The sequence below is a fragment of the Saimiri boliviensis genome, chromosome 18, assembly GCF_048565385.1.
Source record: "Saimiri boliviensis isolate mSaiBol1 chromosome 18, mSaiBol1.pri, whole genome shotgun sequence".
NCBI lineage: Eukaryota > Metazoa > Chordata > Mammalia > Primates > Cebidae > Saimiri > Saimiri boliviensis.
In genome coordinates, this window is record NC_133466.1 from 42,550,852 (window position 1) to 42,574,301 (window position 23,450).

General features: G+C 38.1%; 1 protein-coding gene across 5 annotated transcripts in view; it reads left to right on the forward strand.

Annotated features, from left to right (window-relative positions):
• EPHA6 (EPH receptor A6) overlaps positions 1-23,450 on the forward strand; it is a 986,592-nt gene that overhangs the window by 766,977 nt on the left and 196,165 nt on the right. For all 5 annotated transcript variants that reach the window (XM_074389177.1, XM_039480541.2, XM_074389178.1 and 2 more), the window contains one exon: positions 1,032-1,217. In XM_074389177.1, the coding sequence (XP_074245278.1) occupies positions 1,032-1,217 (186 nt within the window). The remainder of the gene's footprint in view (positions 1-1,031; positions 1,218-23,450) is intronic.

The following is a 23,450-nucleotide window of genomic DNA, read 5'->3' on the forward strand; positions in this document are numbered from 1 at the left end:
TGAGAAAGTATATTATCTTTTATCCACAGGAATCCCTTCTGTCTCCTTGTTGCTTTGTGTCCATGTTATTCTCTCTACTGTTTCTGGACCTTTGAATGATTTTCTTCATTTCCTTTACTCCCTTATGCCCCCTGTCTTGAATATCCTGCTTCTCTCAAATACCTAAATCCTGTTCATCTCTCGAGGTCCAGCATGAGTTCCATCCTCTCCAGGAAGTCTTCAGCCCTCACTGTTCTTACTTAACAAATATAGTGTTTACAGGAATTTATTCTTAAGTTCTTAAGTGTTTCATTTATGTTCATCTAAAATCTCCTACCAGATTATAAGCAACTGAGAATAGAGACCAAGTCTTATACTTTTTTGAAACTCACAACATTCTAGCACTGGATATAGATATAATAAATGCCTGCTAAATATTTGGTGATTGTTTAATCTACCCAATGGAGACAATGCTGAACCATGTCTCATCGTCCTTATCTGTATTTCCAACCACATGGCTTGTGATTTAGCAGGTATAGTAATTTACTATAGTAGAGTTCAGTGTGGGTGTTTTCAATATGTTCATACATCAGTTGACCCTAACATTGATTCCTAACTGTCAGTGATGTCCAGTCGTATGACCTAGGAGATCAAATTAACTACAGGTGCCTGATGGATTCCCTGAATAGAGTAAACATTTGGCCCATATATCAGCATTGAGAACAGGAGCAGGAGACATTATGCTGTGATTGCATTTCTATAGAATTACATTAGCATTACACATTCTGCTAGTTATAATTTCTCAGCAGATCAGAGACATCTATCAATGGTATTTCCTGTGTTCTATCATATGAAAATGCATTCCATTATTCATTAGAAGTGTTGCTGGTCAAGCATATTATCCTTATAAACTTAGTTTTTAAGAAAGAAATGTTTATGTGAAAATAACATACTTAACAGTCATGTGAAAAATGGATGTCACTGTATGACAGTTTGACTCTTCTGAAATGTATTTGGTTTAATCAAATAGCTGCTTTTGTTCATATTTTAAGGTGAATTTGGAGAAGTCTGTAGTGGGCGTTTGAAGACACCAGGGAAAAGAGAGATCCCAGTTGCCATTAAAACTTTGAAAGGCGGCCACATGGATCGGCAAAGAAGGGATTTTCTAAGAGAAGCTAGTATCATGGGCCAGTTTGACCATCCAAATATCATTCGCCTGGAAGGTGTTGTCACAAAAAGTAAGTTACTGAGTTTCTTCATTACTTCTTTTACCTACCTGTCTCATTTTTTTAAGAAAAGAAAAAATTTTTAAATTAATACCACAGTCATTAAAGTAATAACTTAGTTCAGATATCATCTTCTGATTATCTCCCCCTCAGAGTCTTGATCCTAGGCTATGACATTATCAGAGTTTGCACTGGTCACCAAACAGCTTTGACATGATATTGCCTGTAAATCATTGCTAACATAACTTGAAGTAATGAATCAAGAGTAAAGGGTTATGTATTTTTTTTTGAAATGTCAACATGTTTTTATGATACTTTAAGTTCTGGGGTACATGTGCAGAACGTTCAGGTTTGTTACATAGGTATACACGTGTCATAGTGGTTTGCTGCATCCATCACCCCATCATCCACATTAGGTATGTCTTCTAATGCTATCCCTCCTCTAAACCCACCCCCTGCTATCCCTCCCCTAGCCCTCCCACCTCCTTGACAGGCCCCAGTATGTGATGTTCCCCTCCACGTGTCCATGTGTTCTCATTGTTCATCTCCCATTTATGAGTGAGAACATGTTGTGTTTGGTTTTCTGTTCTTGTGTCAGTTTGCTGAGAATGATGATTTCCAGCTTCATTCATGTTCCTGCAAAGCACATGAACTCATCCGTTTTTATGGCTGCATAGTATTCTATAGTATATATGTGCCACATTTCTTTATCTAGTCTATCCTTGATGGGCATTTGGGTTGGTTCCAAGTCTTTGCTATTGTGAATAGTGCCACAATAAACATACATATGCACATGTCTTTATAACAATGATTTATAATCCTCTGGGTATATACCCAATAATGGGACTGCTGGATCAAATAGTATTTCTAGTTCTAGATCCTTGAAGAATTGCCACACTGTCTTCCACAATGGTGAGGGTGATCTGGCTGTGACATCTCTCACCTCATTGATTGCCAGGGTTGATTCGGTTGCAAAGTCAGTATTAACAGAACAAACACTTTGAGTGTTTTGGGTCATTAAGGTAAAATGTTTAGAAATAAAGGTCATATACAAATATAAAATACTTCCACTGCAGTAAAACTTACAAACAAAAAGTTCTACATTGAACCTATATAAATGGCATAAAAAGTAAATTATTTTACTTTATATTAAATGCAAAAAGTGTTTTTTCTTCTTTTATTCTTTATATATATGTATATATATTTTTATATTTAATGTGTTATATTAATATTTTATATATAATATTTATATTTAATATTTTATATTTTATATATATATTTTTTGAACTTTAGGTTCTAGGGTACATGTGGAGAACATGCAGGATTGTTGCATAGGTTCATACATGGCAATTTGGTTTGCTGCCTCCATCTCCTCATCACCTATACTTGGCATTTCTCCCCCTGGTATCCCTCCCCAACCTCACTACCCTCCACTGTTCCTCCCCTATTCTCCCCAAACAGACCCCAGTGTGTGATGTTCCCCTCCCTGTGTCTATGAGTTCTCGTTGTTCAACACCCACCTATGAGTGAAAATATGCAGTGGTTTTTTTTTTTTCTGTTCTTGTGTCAGATTGCTGAGAATTATAGTTTCCAGATTCATCCATGTCCCTACAAAGGACACAAACTCATTGATTTGTATGGCTGCATAGTATTCCATGATATATATGTGCCACATTTTCCTTGTGCAGTCCATCATTGATGGGCATTTGGGTTGGTTCCAGGTCTTTGCTATTGCAAACAGTGCTGCAATGAAAATATGCGTGCATGTGTCTTTATAATAGAACGATTTATAATCTTTGGATATATATATACCCAGTAATGGGATTGCTGGGTCACATGGAATTTCTATTTCTAGGTCTTTGAGGAATCACCACACTGTCTTCCACAATGTTGAACTAATTTACACTCCCACCAACAGTACAAAAGTGTTCCTATTTCTCCACATCCTCTCCAGCATCTGTTGTCTCCAGATATTTTAATGATCACCATTCTAACTGTCCTGAGATGGTATCTCAATGTAGTTTTGATTTGCATTTCTCTAATGATGGGTGAATGTGAGCATTTCTTCATATGTTTGTAGGCATCACAAAGGTCTTCATCTGAAAAGTGTCTGTTCATGTCCTTTGCCTACTTTTGGATGATTTTTTTTCTTTTATACCTGTTTTATATCTTGGTAGATTCTGGATAGTAACCCTTTTTCAGATGGGTAGATTACAAAAATTTTTTCCCATTTTATTGGTTACCTATTCACCCTAATGATTGTTTCTTTGCTGTATAGAAGCTCTGGAGTTTAATTAGATCCCATTTATCTATTTTGGCTTTTGTTGCCAATGCTTTTGGTGTTTTAGTCATGAAGTCCTTGCCTATGCCTATGTCTTGAATTGTTTTGCCTAGGTTTTCTTTTAGGGTTTTTATGATGTTAGGCCTTATGTTTATGTCTTTAATCCATCTGGAGTTAATTTTAGTGTAAGGTGTCAGGAAGGGGTCCAGTTTCTGCTTTCTGCACATGGCTAGCCAGTTTTCCCAACACTATTTATTAAACAGGGAATTCTTTCCCCATTGCTTGTTTATATCAGGTTTGTCAAAGATCAGATGGTTGTAGATGTGTGGTATTGCCTCTGAGGCCTCTGTTCTGTTCCATTGGTCTATATCTCTGTTTTGGTATCAGTACAATTCCTCAAGTAAAAATTCTTCTTTCACAGAAAGAACAGAAAAAAGTTTATTCCTTTGAAAGGAAATGTCTTTAAAAATCCAAAATTAGCCATAAACTCTAAGAAATCAATTGCTATATATTCACTTTCATTTGAATAATGACAGGGTATAAAATATGATAATATTTCTCATTACTTTATTCACTAAGAATTATACATATAAAATGCAATACAGATCTGGCCTTTTAAAACTAACTTCAATCCTTGAGAGAGGCATTTTTCTTTCATAAAACTAACATTTATTTTTAAAATCATTAAATTGAAACTTTATGTCATATTTGGAAGCAGGAAAGTATAAAAACTTTCTAAAGTGATGTAATCGACTCTGTGTCTGAAACTGCTAAGTCCTTCTCACAAGGCATTGTCCAACATGCTACCCAAAATGAGTAGATTACCGACAGCTATGAAAGTTTGGAAGACAGAAAAGAATGCTTCTGATGACAGATGTTGTGGTGAGCTATTATTTTAGTGGCCTTAATGGGGCCTTTCAGTATTCATGTCATTGTATAGTTATTTCCCACATTGATTCTGGGCTTTTCTATGTGACAAACCTTGGTCAATGGGACATTAGCAAGTGTGATGCAAGTGAATGCATCTTACATGTTTGTATATTGGAGCTTGTCCTCTTGCAACACTCTTTCCTGGAACCCAGTCTCTATGCCTATGGGAGGTAATCCATAAGATGAAGCCACATGCAGTACTGCACTTTTCAAAAGATGGCATTTGTGAGGCCTACAAACATATGAAAAAATGTTCATCATCACTCATCATTAGAGAAGTGCAAATCAAAACCACATTGAGATACCATCTCATGCCAGTTAGAATGGTGATCATTAAAAAATCTGGAGATAACAGATGCTGGAGAGGATGTGGAGAAATAGGAACACTTTTACACTGTTGGTGGGAATGTAAATTAATTCAACCATTGTGGAAGACAGTGTGGCGATTCCTCAAGGACCTAGAAATAGAAATTCCATTTGACCCAGCAATCCCATTACCGGGTAGATACCAAAAGGATTACAAATCATTCTATTATAAAGACACATGCACACGTATGTTCATTCAGCACTGTTTACAATAGCAAAGACCTGGAACCAACCCAAATGCCCATTGATGATAGATTGCACAAGGAAAATGTGGCACATATACACCATGGACTACTATGTAGCCATACAAATCGATGAGTTCATGTCCTTTGTAGGGACATGGATGAACCTGGAAACCATCATTCTCACCAAACTGGCACAAGAACAGAAAAAAAAAAAAAAAAAAAAAAAAACACTGCATGTTCTCACTCATAGGTGAGTGTTGAACAATGAGAACTCATGGACACAGGGAGGGGAGCATCACACACTGGGGTCTGTTGCGAGGGAAATGAGGAGGGACAGCGGTGGGTAGGGAGGTTGGGGAGGGATAACAAGGGAAGAAATGCCAGATATAGGCAACGGGGGGGTGAAGGCAGCAAACCACAATGCTATATATGTACCTATGCAACAATCCTGCATTTTTGCCCATGTACCCTAGAACCTAAAGTGCAATATGTGTGTGTGTGTGTGTGTGTGTGTGTATGTATGTGTATACATATCTCTGTATGTATATATATATGAAGAGAACTGAGGTGATCCAGCCAATATACACATCTGAACTCCAAGCAGAATGTCAGCACTGAATGCCAGCCTTGTGAGAGAACCATCTCCATTGTTACAGCTCCACCACCACTGCTCTTAGATAGCTGTAGCTGTGGTCCACATCTTTTGCAGGAAAGGAACCATGCACCTCCATCCCATCAACCCATAAATTCTTAAAGATGATTAAATTGTTGTTGTTTTAAGCCACTAAGTTTCAGATGGTTTGTTGCACAGAAATAGATAACCAGACAGATGGTCCCCAATTAGAATTCTGCTCCTGCCACTTAAGAATTACACAGCTGGCCGGGTGCGGTGGCTCACACCTGTAGTCCCAGCACTTTGGGAGGCTGAGGCGGGGTGATCACGAGGTCAAGAGATCGAGACCATCCTGGTCAACATAGTGAAACCCCGTCTCTACTAAAAATACAAAAAAATCAGCTGGGCATTGTGGTGCGTGCCTGCAATCCCAGCTACTTGGGAGGCTGAGGCAGGAGAATTGCCTGAACCCAGGAGGCAGAGGTTGTGGTGAGCCGAGATCGTGCCATTGCACTCCAGCCTGGGTAACAAGAGTGAAACTCCGTCTCAAAATAAAAAGAATTACGCAGCCACAGGTAAATGATTTAACATCTCTATCCTTTACTTCTATATCTGTAAAACAGGACAGAAACGACCCCTATCCCACAGGAATGCTGTAAGAATTAAGTTTGTAAATGTGTAACACATTTAGCACCCTACGTGTAGCACGGTAAGCCACATTAAATAGTATTCATTATTGGGAATACATGTCCTAGCACTTTATACATATGTGTTACCACTTCATTCTCATAGCCACCCTAGTTAATATCATCATCCACATTCTAAGGATGGGGAACAGAGGCCCAGGCTGGTTAACTAACCCGCATGAGAACCTTTAACCTATAGTACGTGGCATGACTGATGTTCACAATGAAGTCTGTCTCACTTTAAAACCCACGCTTTTTTTTTTCACTTTTACTATATCCCTTTGAATGAGTTTTATACTTTAATTTTCTAATTTGAATTGAACAACATTAAATAAATAGCAATATGAATTAAATAACATAATACTGCCTTTCAAAATGGGAAAAATATTTGGGTAGAGTGATATTAATTGCCACTAAAATATAAAATTTGGAAACAGACAGCTATGCGATAATACCTGGTAAAGATTATGACCTAAAAGAGAGAAGCAGAGAGAGAGAGAAGAAATAGATGTCAATTATTTCTTTTGTGTTTTCTGACTTCCTTGTTATTAATTTAACATGAACATTTCAAGCTATTCCTTCTGTTTTATATATTTCTGGCAGGCAAAATATAAAAATATGATGTTAAAGTTGGGTTATGAACCTTTACACAGCATTTTAAATCACAATTTAAGCGTGGTGTTGAAGTCCTCTGATGTGTGTTTATGCGTGAAATATCTGGAAATGAGTGTCCAACCATAAATTAAAAGGTTCAAAAGGTATCATATCTTTATTTTCTTACTTTAATAAATCAGATTATGTCTTTTTCATGTATTCCTATGTGCTTTATTCACATATTCTCATATGTGAATCACACATCTATCCTTTCTCAATCATACACACACACACACACACACACACACACACACGTGTATAAAAAGGAAAAAAAAATATGTATATCCTTGTGAAATACTGGGAATCATTTATCCTACGTCAACTCAGTAGGTTTAATAAGATATTCTGTGGTACTTACCTGCCCGTTTGATATCATTTATTTCACATAAGCATCCAAACAACCAACATGATGATTGCTTTACAACTCTAAAATCTCATCTAGAAATGAGACCAGTTACCTCTACTTAGCCACATTTGTATGATCTACAAGTCAAGGTTTTTGTTCCATTTCTTAAAAGAAAAAATAAATAAAAATCTCATATCTATTATAGGAAAACTGATGGAGAAAGCATAGATTCAGCAAACTGTGAAGTGGCAATTGCCATTATAGCATTAACTTGTAAGAGTGAGTCCCATATAGGGTGGTGTGGAGCCATGACGGTGAGTGGTAGAGATGGAGAAAGAAACCATCCTCATAAAGATAAGTGGGCGTGTGTATGTTGTTACCATCTTGACTGGACTGCTATGGGACTGTTAGGAGAAAGGTAATAAATAAATGAGAGCCTCATTCCCATAAATGCATGGTAATTGTTCCAAGATTACCCTTAAGTAGCTAAGAGATAGCCAGCAATTAACGCTCCCAACGGACTACCCATTGCATAAAAGATAATACTGATGAAGATAAAGATGCAGGGTAGGCTTATAAGGGCATGTTTGTAGAGTATCCAGGGATTCTGAGCAATAAATTCGTAGACTCTCAGTTGAAAGTAATTCAAAATCTAGATCAAAATCTTCATTGGATTCTTTTATGAATTCTTAATATGCATACTTTATATCTCATATAGGATTTATCTCTGAGAGACAAGTGTTATAAAGTTCTTGGAAACACTTTGGCTCTCTTTCATATTTGGGTGTTAAACTTGAAAGTTAAATAATTAAAAGCTGTATTATACAAAAAAAAATGTGTCTGATAAGAGTTGAACCTATTTACTTGATATGTATCACAATTTCATTAACCTGTTAAGATACAAGTGATATAAAAAGAGATTAATTGACCTATAACCATATGCTTAGCACACACTTTTTGTCCAAGAACCAAATAGAAGCCGTAAGTTAGAGGACAGACTCGTAGCCATTAATAGCACAGATAGTAGCAATTTGTAACATGCAATATATACACCAGTGTCATTAACTATATAACCAACAGAGCAAGAGCTGTGGTTCCATAAAAAGACAAGAACTGTGGCTTAATGAGGAAGAAATACTGTGCAGTAACCACACTTCAGAAGACTGGGCCCTGCGGTTTGAATTTATGATCATGGAAGAACCAAAAGGAGAAAAAATGAAGTGCCTCCCTCCCAGCTTGGAGGGCAACTACTCAATTTAGATAAGCCAACTGTATCTAAAATAAATCCTGAATCCAGTAAAGAGGAATAGACGCCAATCAGGGTAGCAAACAAATTCCCAAACATAATTTTATTTCATCAAAAAACATTCCCTAAATATTCCATTAGACAGTATTGAAGTGATAACAGAAAGTGCTGGGCTTGCTCAAAACCCTCTTGAAACACTCAAGAATATTGTAGGTTCCTTCTGGAGAGACATGGTGGGTCCACATGGGACCTGAATAAGAAAGTAGATTTAAGCCAGCTGAATATATTTTAGTACTTGCACAAAAGCTGCTTTTCTGGTCCCAGAATTTTATTTTGCTTGTTAAGTAATAGGCATTCCCCAAAATTTCTACTACTCTATTACTGTATTAGCTATGAGATCTGCTACTCTCCCTGATTATATTTGGGTCAGTCACATAACCGCTTTGGGCCTTAATTTTCATTACCACACACAAAAAATTTAAAAGTGCAAATTAGACTAGAAAACAAGTAATCTACTTTTAATATTTTGTGATTCTATTTTGCTTTTAAAAGAAGAGTCATGAGATATTGGTGAGGAAAATTTGTGCCAGTGGTAATTTATCACTCCACCTCCAACTTTATGATAACTTCAGGTGCATATTGATGATCCAATAAGAAAATAGAAAACTTCAGGAACAAACAAGCAATGAAAAAAATGGTGCCTTCAATAAAGTGTTCAACTTACAATACGTAAAGTAGAAAAGTTATAGATAAAAATTTTCTGTAACTAAAATCAAGGTGGGGCTATGTATAATATACATTGCATGGGGTAAAATATTCTGTATGTCTGATTTCACTAATATACATTAGACTTTTTTTTACACCTGAGGCTCAGCTCCTCTGCTAGTTAAGGTAAGTTACAAGTTTACTGGTATTTATTCTTCCTCCAACCCCAAGAAACATTTACTGAGCATGAGCAGATATTAGGCCCTATTACTGATTAAACCTAGTGATAGGGAAAAGAAGGCTCTGTGCTCTTCAGAAGCTTATTTGTTGATGCCAGCCAGTCCATTGGGCCCAGCACATAAATATGTCGCTATTTCCCAATATGGTGTGGCATGTGGTGTTTGGGCTATAATTTTTTTTTTTTTTTTTTTTGGAGACGGAGTTTCGCTCTTGTCACCCAGGCTGGAGTGCAATGGTGCGATCTCGGCTCACCGCAACCTCCGCCTCCTGGGTTCAGGCAATTCTCCTGCCTCAGCCTCCTGAGTAGCTGGGATTACAGGCACGTGCCACCATGCCCAGCTCATTTTTTTTGTATTTTTAGTAGAGACGGGGTTTCACCATGTTGACCAGGATGGTCTCGATCTCTTGACCTCATGATCCACCCGCCTCGGCCTCCCAAAGTGCTGGGATTACAGGCGTGAGCCACCGAGCCCGGCCCTAAGCTATAATTATTCAATAATTCATTAATTTATTCATTCAGCAAAATGTTTATTGGGTGTCCATTTTTCTAGTCACTTTTTTTTTTCTTTTTGGAGATAGAGTCTCCCTCTGTCACCCACATTGGAGTGCAGTGGTACAATCTCGGCTCCCCACAACCTCCGCCTCCCAGGTTCAAGTGATTCTCCTGCCTCAGTCTCCCAAGCAGCTTGGATCACAGGCGAGTGCCACCACGCCTACTTTTTGTATTTTTAGTAGAGACAGGGTTTCACCATGTTGGCCAGGCTGGTCCTGAACTCCTGACCTCAAGTGATCCGCCTACCTCGGCCTCCTGAAGTGCTGGGATTACAGGTGTGAGCCACAGCACCTGGACTCTAGTCCCTGTTCATACAGTAATGAAAAACACAGAACTATCTTCTAGAGGAGACAAAAAGAAATCTAAATATTTAAATATAACTTTAGGTAAAGAGCAAACACCTGGATGCAGGGAGGAAGGAAGCCATGCCTAGGTACGATAGGGAGTATTCTAGAGAGAAGCCACTAGTTCTATACCCTTTTTTTAAGAAAGAATTTGGCATGTTAGAGGAGCACCAAGAAAGACTGGAGCAAAGTAATAATAGGGTGGATTCCATAGTGAAAGGAGAAACTAGAGGCAGACAGAATATAAGGACGCTACTGTAGTAATCCAAGTAAAAATAATGAGAAAATAGAGTAAAGAAGTCAAGAGAGAAAGAAAGGGATAGGTTCTAGAACTATTTCCTAAGTTAAATAAGGTAACTTTGGTGACTGCTTGATCGTATGGGGGAATGAGAGCAATGTGACAGTTTCAAATGACTTCCAAGTGAATGGTTTCCATAAGTAAAAAGATGGAGAGGAAATTCTGGAGAAATAACAGATCTAGAGGGAAAATGATGAATTCTTATTTGGACATGCTAAGTTTTAGGTGTCTGGGACATTTAGTTAAAGACTTCCAGGATGCCCCTGGAGCCTGAGTGAGAGTCTGGGCTGCAATTTAAAAATAAGGAGAACTCAATAGATGGGTGATGGTTGTAGTTGAAGTCATCGGGACAATGAGATTACCCAGAAGGTTGAGGAGAACTGCCACTGAGAGGCAGACTGAAGAAGAGGAGGTAGGAAAAAGAGAAGAGCCACTTGTAAAGCAAAGGACAGGTTTCTGAGAATGAGAGAGGGGTCAATAGAATAACATGAGCTGAGAAGCCAACTTAGATAAGGATTGAGAAGCATTTATTGGATAGGGCAATCAGAGGGCACAGCCCATGAAGCCTACTGTGGGAATGGATGCCAGATGGCGGTGAATTTAGAGTGAGATATGTGCACACTGCAATCAGATTCAGAGCTGCTAAAATGCAGATCAGATTGTGTTGATTCCTTAATGTTTAGCATTTTTAAGTTAATCATTCATCTAAGTAATCTTTATGAACTGCCTAGCTACTACATACTGGGCACTTTCTCTTTTTCTTTCCTTTCTTTCTTTCTTTTTATTTCTTTCTTTCTCTCTCTCTCTTTCTTTCTTTCTTTTTTTTTGAGACACAGTCTCCCTCTGTTGCCCAGGCTTCAGTGCAGTGGCAAGATCTGGGCTCACTGCAACCTCTGCCTCCTGGTTCAAGTGATTCTCCTGCCACAGCCACCCAAGTAGCTAGGACTACAGGCACATGCCACCATGCCTGGCTAATTTTTGTATTTTTAGTAGAGATGGGGTTTCACTATGTTGGCCAGACTGGTCTCAAACTTCTGACCTCAAGTGATCCACCTGAATTGGCCACCTGAAGTGCTGGGATTATAGGCGTGAGCTACCACACCCGGTGTTCTGGATACTCTTCTAGGCATTAGGGGTTCAGTAGTGCAAAGTGCCTGTCCTGTGTCAGGTGCCTGAGTCTCCTCTGGATTCATTGTTCACCATTCTTCATGAATCCTAAATTGCATTTGGGTTGAATGACAGTGATGTCGCCATACTTGCTCCTTATTTCTCCCAGGTTTCTCTTCTTTTTCTAAATCTCCAAGGAGCTGGAAGACAATGTCCCAAGCTGATCCTAAATGGATAGCAAAGTAAATAACTCTGATATGACAAGGATGTGGTATCTACATCCTTGTAAGACTAGAGTTAGCAGTCTTCCTTTATTTCAATGATGTGAGAAGCAAGATTATTTGCCAAGGTGGACAGCAGGACCTGATTGCTGACAGCAGGGCTTAGGAGTGAGATGTTTGTGAAGGTTTGAAGTAGTTCCCGTGAAGAATGTGAAAGAAAGCTGACCAGGAAACATTAGAAAAATTGAGGCTATCACTGAGGATCCAGGTACCTGGAGATCACGACAGAACCTGCTGCCCCAAAAGGCACTGGGATTAATTAAAGAAAGAGTTATGGGATGAAGATGGGAAGAGGTGAAATCCAAGTGAAAAGGGGAAAATAGAAGGGAAAAATAGAACAGGTGAAATCCAAGTGAAAAGAGTTATGGGATGAAGATGGGAAGAGGTGAAATCCAAGTGAAAAGGGAAGAAAAAGAAGAAAGACAAGAAAGGGTGATTTTCCATACTTTCTTCTTCTACCAACCATAACACTTTTTGCTATTGTTCAAGAAAATAAATTATTCTATTGCAATTTCTAGAAGCTTGATGGAATCTCAGGATATCTACTGTCAAGTGTTTGCCATTTGGAATTGTAATGTGCACATACTGTTAAACAACAAATGAGCTAAGTGTGGTTGTGACAAACAGTGACAAGATGGCATAGGCTGGTGGCCCTGTGTATTCGCTCTGTTAAAGCAGGACCAGGAATAATTGGAATCGCTGGCTTGTTTTCTCTCTTCCAGAGTATACTTCCCTTTTTATAAGAAAAGAATAAACTCCTGCTGTATGCAGGAATAATTTATTCCTGTCCCTCCAGTGTTTAAACATCTGGGTTTTCTCAAGGTCATTCATTCAAATCACCTTTCTAAAATTACCTCTTATCTATGCCCTCCTTCTGTGGTTCTCTACTGCCGTAAACCATCATGCTAATTGTTGGGTAGACTGCAATGCATAGTAACAGCTGTAAAAAATCCAGTAACAAGTTTCTCAGCGTGAAGGTATCATTGTAAACTATAAGAGCCAAAAAGAAAATAGAATATAAATGTACTTTTATGCATACATAATGTTTCCTTTTAATGCCTCTAAATAAAATTGAATAAAGTCATTAAAAGGATAAAATCTTATTCACTTTCAAAAAATAAAAAATTTCTCCTAAATCATTCATGATATGATTTGTTCTGGGTAAAGAGTGTGATAAATCCAAATTTCGGAAGGGCTATAGATAAACCCATATTATAGGCATGAATTTGTATCCAGGAATTCAGGAGAATAAGAGCCAATCTGCCAGGCTGCAGGATAAGGCAATCAATCATTACTGAGAAATCTTCACCAAGTTTCTAATGGTCTTAGGTAGGGCTAGATAAAAACCAGTATAACTCTTCATCACTGAAAATTTAATGGACCCCCTTTTAATGCAATTTCTAGTAAAAAAAAAAAATTCATGGCCGGGCGCGGTGGCTCAAGCCTGTAATCCCAGCACTTTGGGAGGCTGAGGTGGATGGATCACAAGGTCAAAAGATCGAGACCATCCTGGTCAACATGGTGAAACCCCGTCTCTACTAAAGATACAAAAAAATTAGCTGGGCATGGTGGCGCGTGCCTGTAATCCCAGCTACTCAGGAGGCTGAGGCAGGAGAATTGCCTGAGCCCAGGAGGCGGAGGTTGCGGTGAGCCGAGATCGTGCCATTGCACTCCAGCCTGGGTAACAAGAGAGAGACTCCGTCTCAAAAAAAAAAAAAAATTCATGAAATTAACAAATGGAAATCTGGTAAGGTCCTCATTTAATCCAATGATGAAATTTTCATGTTAGTTTTATTGTGGTCGCTGCTCCTGTTGTCAGAATGTGTTACTGTGTCGTTTTTCAAGTTTTCATTTTGGTATAATTTCAGTCTTACAGAAAAAGTAAAAATATTGTAGTTCCCATATAAACTTCACTAAATTTCTCCCTAATTTTAGTATTTTGTGTAACCATAAGACCATTATCAAAACCAATAAATAAATATTAGTACAGTAGTATTTATTAAGCTCATGCAAAACTCATCGCGTTTTTTGCCATTAAAACTGATGACTTTTGCATCAAACTAATACTAAACTACAGACTTCCATTGAAATTTTGTCAGGTTTTCACTAATGTCCTTTCTTCTGCTCCAGGATCAAGTCCAGGATGCCCTACTGTATTTTGTTATCACATCTCGGTAGTATTTTCAAGTCTGTGACAATTCTTCCAGGTTTCATTGTCTTTCATGACCTTGAAACCTTTCACAGGTACTAGTCAGTTACTTTGTAGACTGTCCCTCAGTTTGGGTGTGTCTTGTTTTCTCATGATTAGGTTATGGTTATGCATATTTGGCAGGAGCATCCCAGAAATTACACACCGTTCTCAGTGCATTGTATCAGCAGGTAGATCATGGCCACATGCCTTATTCGTGGGGATGTTAGTTAGCATGGAGCACTTGGTTAAGGGAGTATCTTCTAGATTACTCCACTATAAAGTTATCATATGAAGTAATATATATTTACTTATTTATATTTATTAATATAAGGTAAAAACTATATATTTCAAGGGAGATAATTTAGACTTTGCAAATATCCTATTTCTCTCTAACTTTTTGTGCTTAAATTTATCATTCATTCGTAATTTTCTTTTGTATGCTAATGCTTATTTTCCTATTTCTCTCTCGCCTTTTGTATTTGTCAACTAGAATTCTTCTTTACAGAAGAGCTGTATTTCAGATTGGTATCTAAACGCAATTATGCAATACATAGCCTTTGGGTTTGGCTTCATTCCCTTAGCAGAATGCACATGAGATTCATCCTTATTTATTGTTGTACATTAGCACACCCCAGTTTTTTTGTTTGTTTGTTTGTTTGTTTGCATGTTTCCAGTTTGGGTGATTATTGATAAAACGGGCATGTACATTCAAGTATAGGTTTTTATGTAAACATATACAGTCATGCACCTCATAAGTATTTTATGTCAATGACAGATTGCATATACAATGGTGACGCCATCGGATTATAATGGAGCTGGAACACTCTTATCTCCCAGTGGTATCCTAGCCATCCTACTATAGGGCAAAGCATTACTCAGGTGTTCGTGATGATGCTGGTGTAACAAACATGCTGCACTGGTAATCATGCAAAAGTCTAGCACATATGATTATACGTTGTATATAATACTTGAAATTGATAATGAAGGACTATTACTGGTTTATGCATTTACTGAGTATACATTTTATCATTAATTTCAGAGTGTCCTCCTCCTATTTATTTTTAAAACCTATTTCCTATAAAACCCTGTGTGGTTTTATGCCAGCAGCAGCCTCAGGCATCACGTGTTTACTGCCTATTGTTTGCGTCCTATTATCTTGTGCCTGATTGAATCTTGTGTGGTTTTGTTCATCAAGATCCCTAAATTTGCAAAATCCACTGCACATTTAGTGCAACGAGAGGCCGTGTTAAGTGACTGACCTGGAAACAACACTGAAGGTGATTAAAGACAAGAAAACTGGAAAATCATCTACCAGGATGGGTGTGTTTGACTGGTTCCACGGGGCCACGTGCAGCACAGCTCGACCCTAGGGATGAGGGTCAGGGTGTGAAGACTGTCCCTCAGGGCAGCCATGCTCCCAGCTGGGCATGGTGCCATAGCTCGGCCCTCTATCCACTAGACAGGCAGGCCCTGAGGTCTCTGTCAGCACCATGATCTTGTTCCAAGAACCCACTGTATGCTTACAGGAGTAGGAGCTCCCCAAGGACTTACCTGCTGCAGACAGTCAGGAGGAGGTGGGGTGGGGGACACAAATATGCCCACGAGATCCCTGGAAACCAATGCAGCAAGCATTTTCCACTCCCAAGAGCAAACAGCAAAAAAGAGTCAAAGGTCCTTCATAAGTAGGCAGGATTTCAACAGTAGGCAGCCGGAGGGAAAAGCACACCAGGCATGGAACGGAATCTGGAAAGGTGGAGAAGAAAAGTTGCTCACCAGTCAGGCATGTCCCATTTCACCGTATCTATCATCTTAAAGAATAGGAACAAAGTGTCAGAATCTGTTAAAAGATCCGCTTCACTGAAGAAGCAAGACTAACAAAACTTAAAAAGGGGCCTATATCAGATGTGAAGAAACACTTAATGATTCTGGATTGAAGACCAGACACAGAAGTGGAACCCTCTCAGCACCCTGCTGATCTTGGCCAAAGCAAAAAGGTTGTTTACGATGTTGAAATAAAAGGCTGGTGGGCATGGTGGCACGCACCTGTAGTCCCAGCTACTCAGGAGGCTGAGGCAGGAGAATCCCTGGAACTCAAGCAACAGAGGTTGTAGTGGGCCGAGATCACGCCGCTGCACTCTAACCTGGGTTACAGAGCCAGACTCAGTCTCAAAAAAAAAAAAAAAATTAGGCTGGACTTATATATGTTGAATTTCCTGCCAGCTCTGGGAGCTTAAAAATTCAACAATCATTATTCATTATATATGTGAAAGTGAGAGTGAATGGTGAGTCTGTGAGTGTTTATGTAAAAGCAACTGAAGAATTTTGAAAACTCTCGATAAGCTGATTGTGGAGGATGATTATTTGCCAAAGCAAATATTTAGTATAGACAAAACCTTCCTATTCTGGAAACAGATACCAGTAAGGACTTTCATCCATAGGAGGCCAAGTCAATTCCAAGTTTCAAGGCTTTTAAGGACAGGGTAACAGTCTTGCTTGGGGGAAATGTTACACTAAAAATTGAAGCTCTTTAAGTCTGTCACAGTGAGAACCCCTAAGCCTCTGAGCAGATCAGTAAGCACAGACATCCAGTTTGCTCCAGCAGCAATAAGAATATGTGGATGACCCAGTTCCTCTTCCAAGATTCCCTTCTGAATTGCTGTGCCAGCATAATGGAGAAATACTGTGTGAAAATAACATAACTTTCAAGATTGTGCTTATTGTGGATAATACTCCCACACAGCCTTTTTTTATTTGTGTTCTTCATCCCCATATTAAAGTGGGGTCTCTTCCTCCAAACACCAAATCTTTGTTCCAACTAATGAATCAAGGAGTGAACAGCTCTTAAGGCCTACAACCTTAGAAGGATCTTTGTTCAGGCTGTTGCAACCAAGGAAAACATTGAGAAGACACTGATGTAATTCTGGAAGAACTGAAGCATAGGTGACTGCATCGAGAGCCTTGCTTGGGGTTTGGATGATGTCACCAAGCAGCATATGGATGCTCTCAGGCAGAAGACACTCAGTCACGGAGAAACCCTGCGTGATATTAAGATGGGGGTATATTAAGATGGCGAGACCATGATCTGTTGAGGACACACTTTATTTATTTTGGTGCCTGTCATATCCTATATATTACTAAACACACATTAAACAGTACGTACATATAGATGAAGGAAAATGTCAATAGAGGAAGGAAGGAAAGGAGAGGAAAAGCGTGGAAAGAAGGAAACTAATTTTTCAAGGACATCAGGCCCAACTCTAAATTTTAACACTTTCTGATGTCAGTCACATCGGTATAAAACTAGAAGATTTTCTCATAATTGTGCTTCTCTATACTTTTGCAATTTCTCCTCTCTGTACATTAATCACATTTTAGGGGTGTTTCTTCCCTGAACTTTGTATGATTATTATCTAGGTACATGCCTTTCTACATAGACCAGAATCAACTTGAAAGTAAGACCACAGCTAATTCATCTTTACGCTGCCCCACATGACCTAGTCTGTATCTTATATTTTATGGCATTCAATCCTGGCTTTGAAATGAATACAAAAATATAGCCCAGTATTCTGTTTTCTGGGCCTGAGAAGTAAAAGCAGGCCCACCTTATAGTCCACTTGCCATTGAGGTAAAGCCACAGAATGATATAACTTCATTGACATTTTCATTAGGTTACATCAATCACTGTGGGTATATTTATTCATTTTTCACTCATCACAAATGTCAACCAAAGACATCAGCGATTTTTTTTTCTTCTTTCATTTACATGCAATTGCTGTTTCAGGATTCTTAGCCCTGAAAATAATGCATTGACCTTTCCCCTAAACATTAGCAAGCATGATTCTTTTGAAATAGGTTCAGTTTTTATTCTAGCATAGCCATATATTATATATAACCTGCTATTGTATTTAGTATGTCTCTCCATAAATACGAGCTATAGCACCTCTGTGACTTTGTCACTATTTTATATACCTAATGGCTGAACCATTCCATTACGCTGAAATGATAGTACACGAAAATGCCTTCCATTAGCTATAGTTTCTGTGATTTAATGATTGATTTAACATAGACTATATTTCACTGCAAGAAATTCCAGGACATTCCCTGAGGAATACAGGTCTGGAAAGGAAATACAAGTGCTGCTGCAGGGACTGAAGCAAAGAAAAAGGCTGCTTAAAGAGAAGAATCAAGAGAGAGCACGCTGAGACTTCTTCGTTTGTTCCAAAAATGGAGCAATCATATATCCCTAAATGAGGACATATAATTAATATCATTACTTCTTAGTATGTTAGCTAAATAAAGTTGCTAAAATAATAACAAAAGCTTCCCTCATGTTAACTGTAATGTTCCAAATTACTCTTCTTAAACGTAACAATGAAACAGTGTTCCTAGGTCGTAGAGTTGACTGCCAACAGACTCAGAAAACATTTCCCACAAACTACCTGCAAGTAGAAAGTTTGGAAGACGTGTTTATCAAATGATGAAAGTTTTGATTATACAACATGTAAACTTACTATTTTGTAAGATGAAACACAATAATACTACTGGTTCTTTGGTATAGTCTCCATATCTTTGCTAGAAAAAAAATTCTTGATTGCTAAGGAGGTCCACCTGTTAGTCTAATTACAGGCCTCCCTTCTTTTCCTGATTAAGAAATTGAGAACTAGCCAAGAAAGCAGAAAGAAAACACAGGTTGGCAGGGAAGTTGGCCCGAAGGGAGCAGACTTCTTGCTAAATCAAGTTTGATCCCATCACTGACTTATAAAGAAACTGGTTCCAAATGTAATGGAATGAGCAGTGTATTTGGTATGTATTAAAGATATCTCTCTTAAAAGAGGCGACATCTTTTTTAAAAATGACATATAATTCAGAGACATTATGAGAAAAGCTATGCTGCAGTTTAGAATCTTGGTAAGTTAATCACAGAAAGACAAAACAAACCTACTTCAAATGGTAACCTCAGTGGGTAGCATTAGAGAAAGGAATTGCAGTAAATACTAGTTTTGTAATTTCCAAATTTTGTCCATGAAATACCTCTCACTGATGCAGAAATAATAAAATATCTAGTTGTAAATGGTGTATATTCTGATTTCATAAAGTGATAGGTTACTAGCTTTTTTTAATGTTTCATAACAGTGTTTCTCTTCTCTGAATTGAGCCTTGTCTTACAATAGTCACAGTTAAATGAACCGATTAGAGAACGTATTAATGTCTACGTTGTGACTCACTAGTGGCTTGGAATAAAGAAACAGTTCCTGGACTAATGCAGCTGCCTCATAATTTCATCCTGTCTCCAGTCTTGTCCCCACCACAACCCATTCTTCACTTTTTCAGCCAGATTAATCTTTACACAAAAAGTTTTGCAAACTTCTTAGGAAAAACAACAACAAAAATTCTGCTTCACTTTGGCCTATGAGATGATCTGTACCCCGCTTACCTTTCAGATGTCACCTCCCCTTCACCCCTGGTAACCCACAATGCCCCAGACCAGCTTTGAGCTGTGTATAAGCCAATCTCTCTGCTGCCCTGGAGCTTTTCTGTGTTCTTGTTGATTGCACTAGTCTTTCCTCGAGACCTCACAAGGCTGTCTTTTGAAAACCCTACCTAAATCTCAATTAGCCCTCCTCCCCAACCCCAGATACTCTTTATTTTTTGTGTTTTTCTATTTTCCTCACTTGTGTATGTAATTCCTTGCAATTATATAGGCTTCATTCCTATATGCTCAAAAGAGCGTCCACCAAGAAATGTTCTGCATATGTTGAAGTAGGTACTCAACACAGAGTGACTATGTAAACGGATGAAATATTTGATGCAAAATCATTAAAATCATGTCATAGTAGCATTTCTGGAATTTCTAATTTTATGCATGCTTTCATTTTGCCACGTTTCCAAATACGAATTGTTTAAACCAAATAAATTATTCGGTTTAAAATTTCAAAACAAATGTAGATCAAAGCAGAACTATGTGTGTTCTGTAAAATATTGTTGTATTATATCAGATTGGCTATTATAGAATTCCTATTTTCTATTAGTTATAAACCAGACATATAATTAATCTAGGTACTCTAGAATTGGCATGATGTGATAAATAATAGAATTATCAAACACTCTATATGTTGAGAATCATATAGAAGTCTCTCCAGTTTAGATGTATTAGCCTGTGTGCAAATTAGTTAATAAAATGAACGTTAAAGAAAAGCTTAAAGCAGGACATTTTTAAAGTAAATTTTACAAAGTGTGTTTGTTGCAAAGGAAGGTGAATTTTTTTAAATTAAATGGATCCCCCAAAAAACAAACTTGTTATCAACTTGTTGGTGTTTAGGTCAATAAAATTGTTTTCTAAACCAAGCTTATTGTCCGGAAGAGACCACACCAAAAATACAATAGTATTTATCCTTAGATTATAGCTTTTGAATAATTTTTTATCTTTGTACTTTTGCATCTTTTCCATGGTTCCTACAATTACCAAGTATTGTGTTGGTATTTTTAAGCTCTGATGAATGATTTCTTTATACTGAATTTAACAATCATATGAAATTGCCATTTTTATAGGTCAAAGGTTGTTGAGTATAGGAGATTTCATAGGTTTCCACCTAAAAAAATTAGATTATATTTCCTAGAAATTGAATTTGCAGATGAGTTGAACTGTAAAATGTGTTATGTATATGCATAGTATCTGTGCTGTAACTGAGCTCTTGAAATGATTGAGAGGAGAATTTTGCCAAATAGTAACTTGAGTGACATAAATCCAATACATACTAATTCAAAGAAAATCGAAGTAATGTTTTGGGTTACATAATTGAAAAATCCAAGTTAATCCAGGAACATGTAAATACACGGGCTTAAACCACAATGAAATCACACACTCATGCATATACACAAATTGGCTTCTGCTCCTGTTGTCTGCACACTGTCCTTGGCTACCTTTTCAAGCAGTTGTTTTCACCCATCATTGGTGTCATCGTTTTGTATTAGTCTGTTCTCACACTGATATAAAGAAACTACTTGAGACTGGGTAATTTATAAAGAAGAGAGATTTAATTGACTCACAGTTCTGCATCACTACTTACAAACATGGCAGAAAGCTAAGGGGAAGAAAGACGTGTCTTACATGGCCTCAGGAGAGCAAAAGAGTGAAGAAGTACCACACTTTAAAACCACCTGCTCTCATGAGAACTCATTCACTATCAAGAAAACAGCATGGGGAAACCGCCCTAATGATCCAGTCACCTCCCATCAGATTTCTCCCTCAACACGTGGGGATTTCAATTGAAGATGAGATTTAGGTGGGGACACAGAGCTAAACCATATTACATTGTATCCAGATGGATGGGATGCTCTGGTCAAGCTGTCACATTGCTCTCCCTAAGGAAGGGAAGACGGACAAGACTAGCTTGAATCATCATGTGGCATTTCCCAAAAGGAAAGTAATTGATGTCCACTGTATGACTTTCATAAAAATCTCTAGAAAAATAATTTGTTAGTTTTTGATCGTTATAATCGTAACTCTTTCTGTGTTTGTATGCCTAATCTATATATAACAAGAATATAAACTATCAGCCTTGCTCATAGGTTGTGAAATAACTAAGAGAACGGGAAAAAAGTCAAATATTTTAGGAAAGCAAATACATTTTTTATTGCATTTTAGGTTTTGGGGTACATGTGATGAACATGCAAGATTGTTGCATAGGTACACACGTGGCAGTGTGATTTTCAGCCTTCCTTCCCCTCAGCTATATCTGTCATTTCTCCCCATGCTGTCTCTCCCCACCTCCCCACACCCCCATCCCTCCCTCACTTCTCCCCAGTGGACCCCAGTGTGTAGTGCTCCCCTCTCTGTGTCCATGTGTTCTCATTGTTCAACACCCACCTATGTGTGAGAACATGTGGTGTTTGATTTTCTGTTCTTCTGTCAGTTTGCTGAGAATGATGGTTTCCAGGTTCATCCATGTCCCTACAAAGGACACAAACTCATAGTTTTTGATGGCTGCATAATATTCCATGGTGTATATGTGCCACATTTTCCCTGTCCAGTCTATCATAGATGGGCATTTGAGTTGATTCCAGGTCTTTGCTATTGTAAACAGTGCTGCAATGAACATTCGTGTGCATGTGTCCTTACAGTAGAATGATTTATAATCCTTTGGATATATACCCAGTAATGGGATCGCTGGGTCAAATGAGATTTCTATTTTTAGGTCATTGAGGAATTGCCACACTGTCTTCTACAATGGTTGAACTAATTTACACTCCCACCAACAGTGTAAAAGTGTTCCTATTTCTCCACACCCTCTCCAGCATCTGTTGTCTCCAGATTTTTTAATGATCGCCATTCTAACTGGTGTGAGATGGTATCTCAATGTAGTTTTGATTTGCATTTCTCTAATGATCAGTGATGATGAGCATTTTTTCATATGTTTGTTGGCCTCCTGTATGTCTTCTTTTGTAAAGTGTCTGTTCATGTCCATTGCCTACTTATAAATGGGTTTGTTTGGGTTTTTTTTCTTGTAAATCTGTCTTAGTTCTTTGTAGTTTCTGGATATTATTCCCCCATTGCTTCTTTTTGTCAGGTTTGTCAAAGTTCAGATATTGTAGATGTGTGGCATTGCCTCCAACGCCTCTGTTCTGTTTCATTGGTCTATATCTCTGTTTTGGTACCAGTCCCATGCTGTTTTGATTACTGTAGCCTTGTAGTATGTTTTGATGTCAGGTAGCGTGATGCCTCCAGCTTTGTTCTTTTTGCTTAAAATTGACTTGACTACATGGGCTCTCTTTTGGTTCCATACAAAGTTTAAGGTGGTTTTTTCCAGTTCTGTGAAGAGGGTCATAGGTAGCTTGATGGGAATAGTGTTGAATCTATAAATTACTTTGGGCACTATGGCCATTTTCACAATATTGATTATTCCTAACCATGAGCGTGGAATGTTTTTCCATCTGTTTGTGTCCTCTCTTATTTCCTTGAGCAGTGGTTTGTAGTTCTCCTTGAAGAGGTCCTTCACATCCTTTTTCTTTCATAATATCTCACTGTAACCCCTTAAGAATCCTCGTCACACATTTTTCATGACTCATCTATTCTTTAGCTGTATTTGCCTTTGAGGAGCCGTCTGCTCTGGTGGCTCAGCTCAGTCTCCTTTGATTGACTCCGCTTAACTTTTCTCTGTGGACACAAGATGGAGGGTTCCCTAAGCAGAGCACGTAAAGTAAATCTGGCAATCAGTAAAA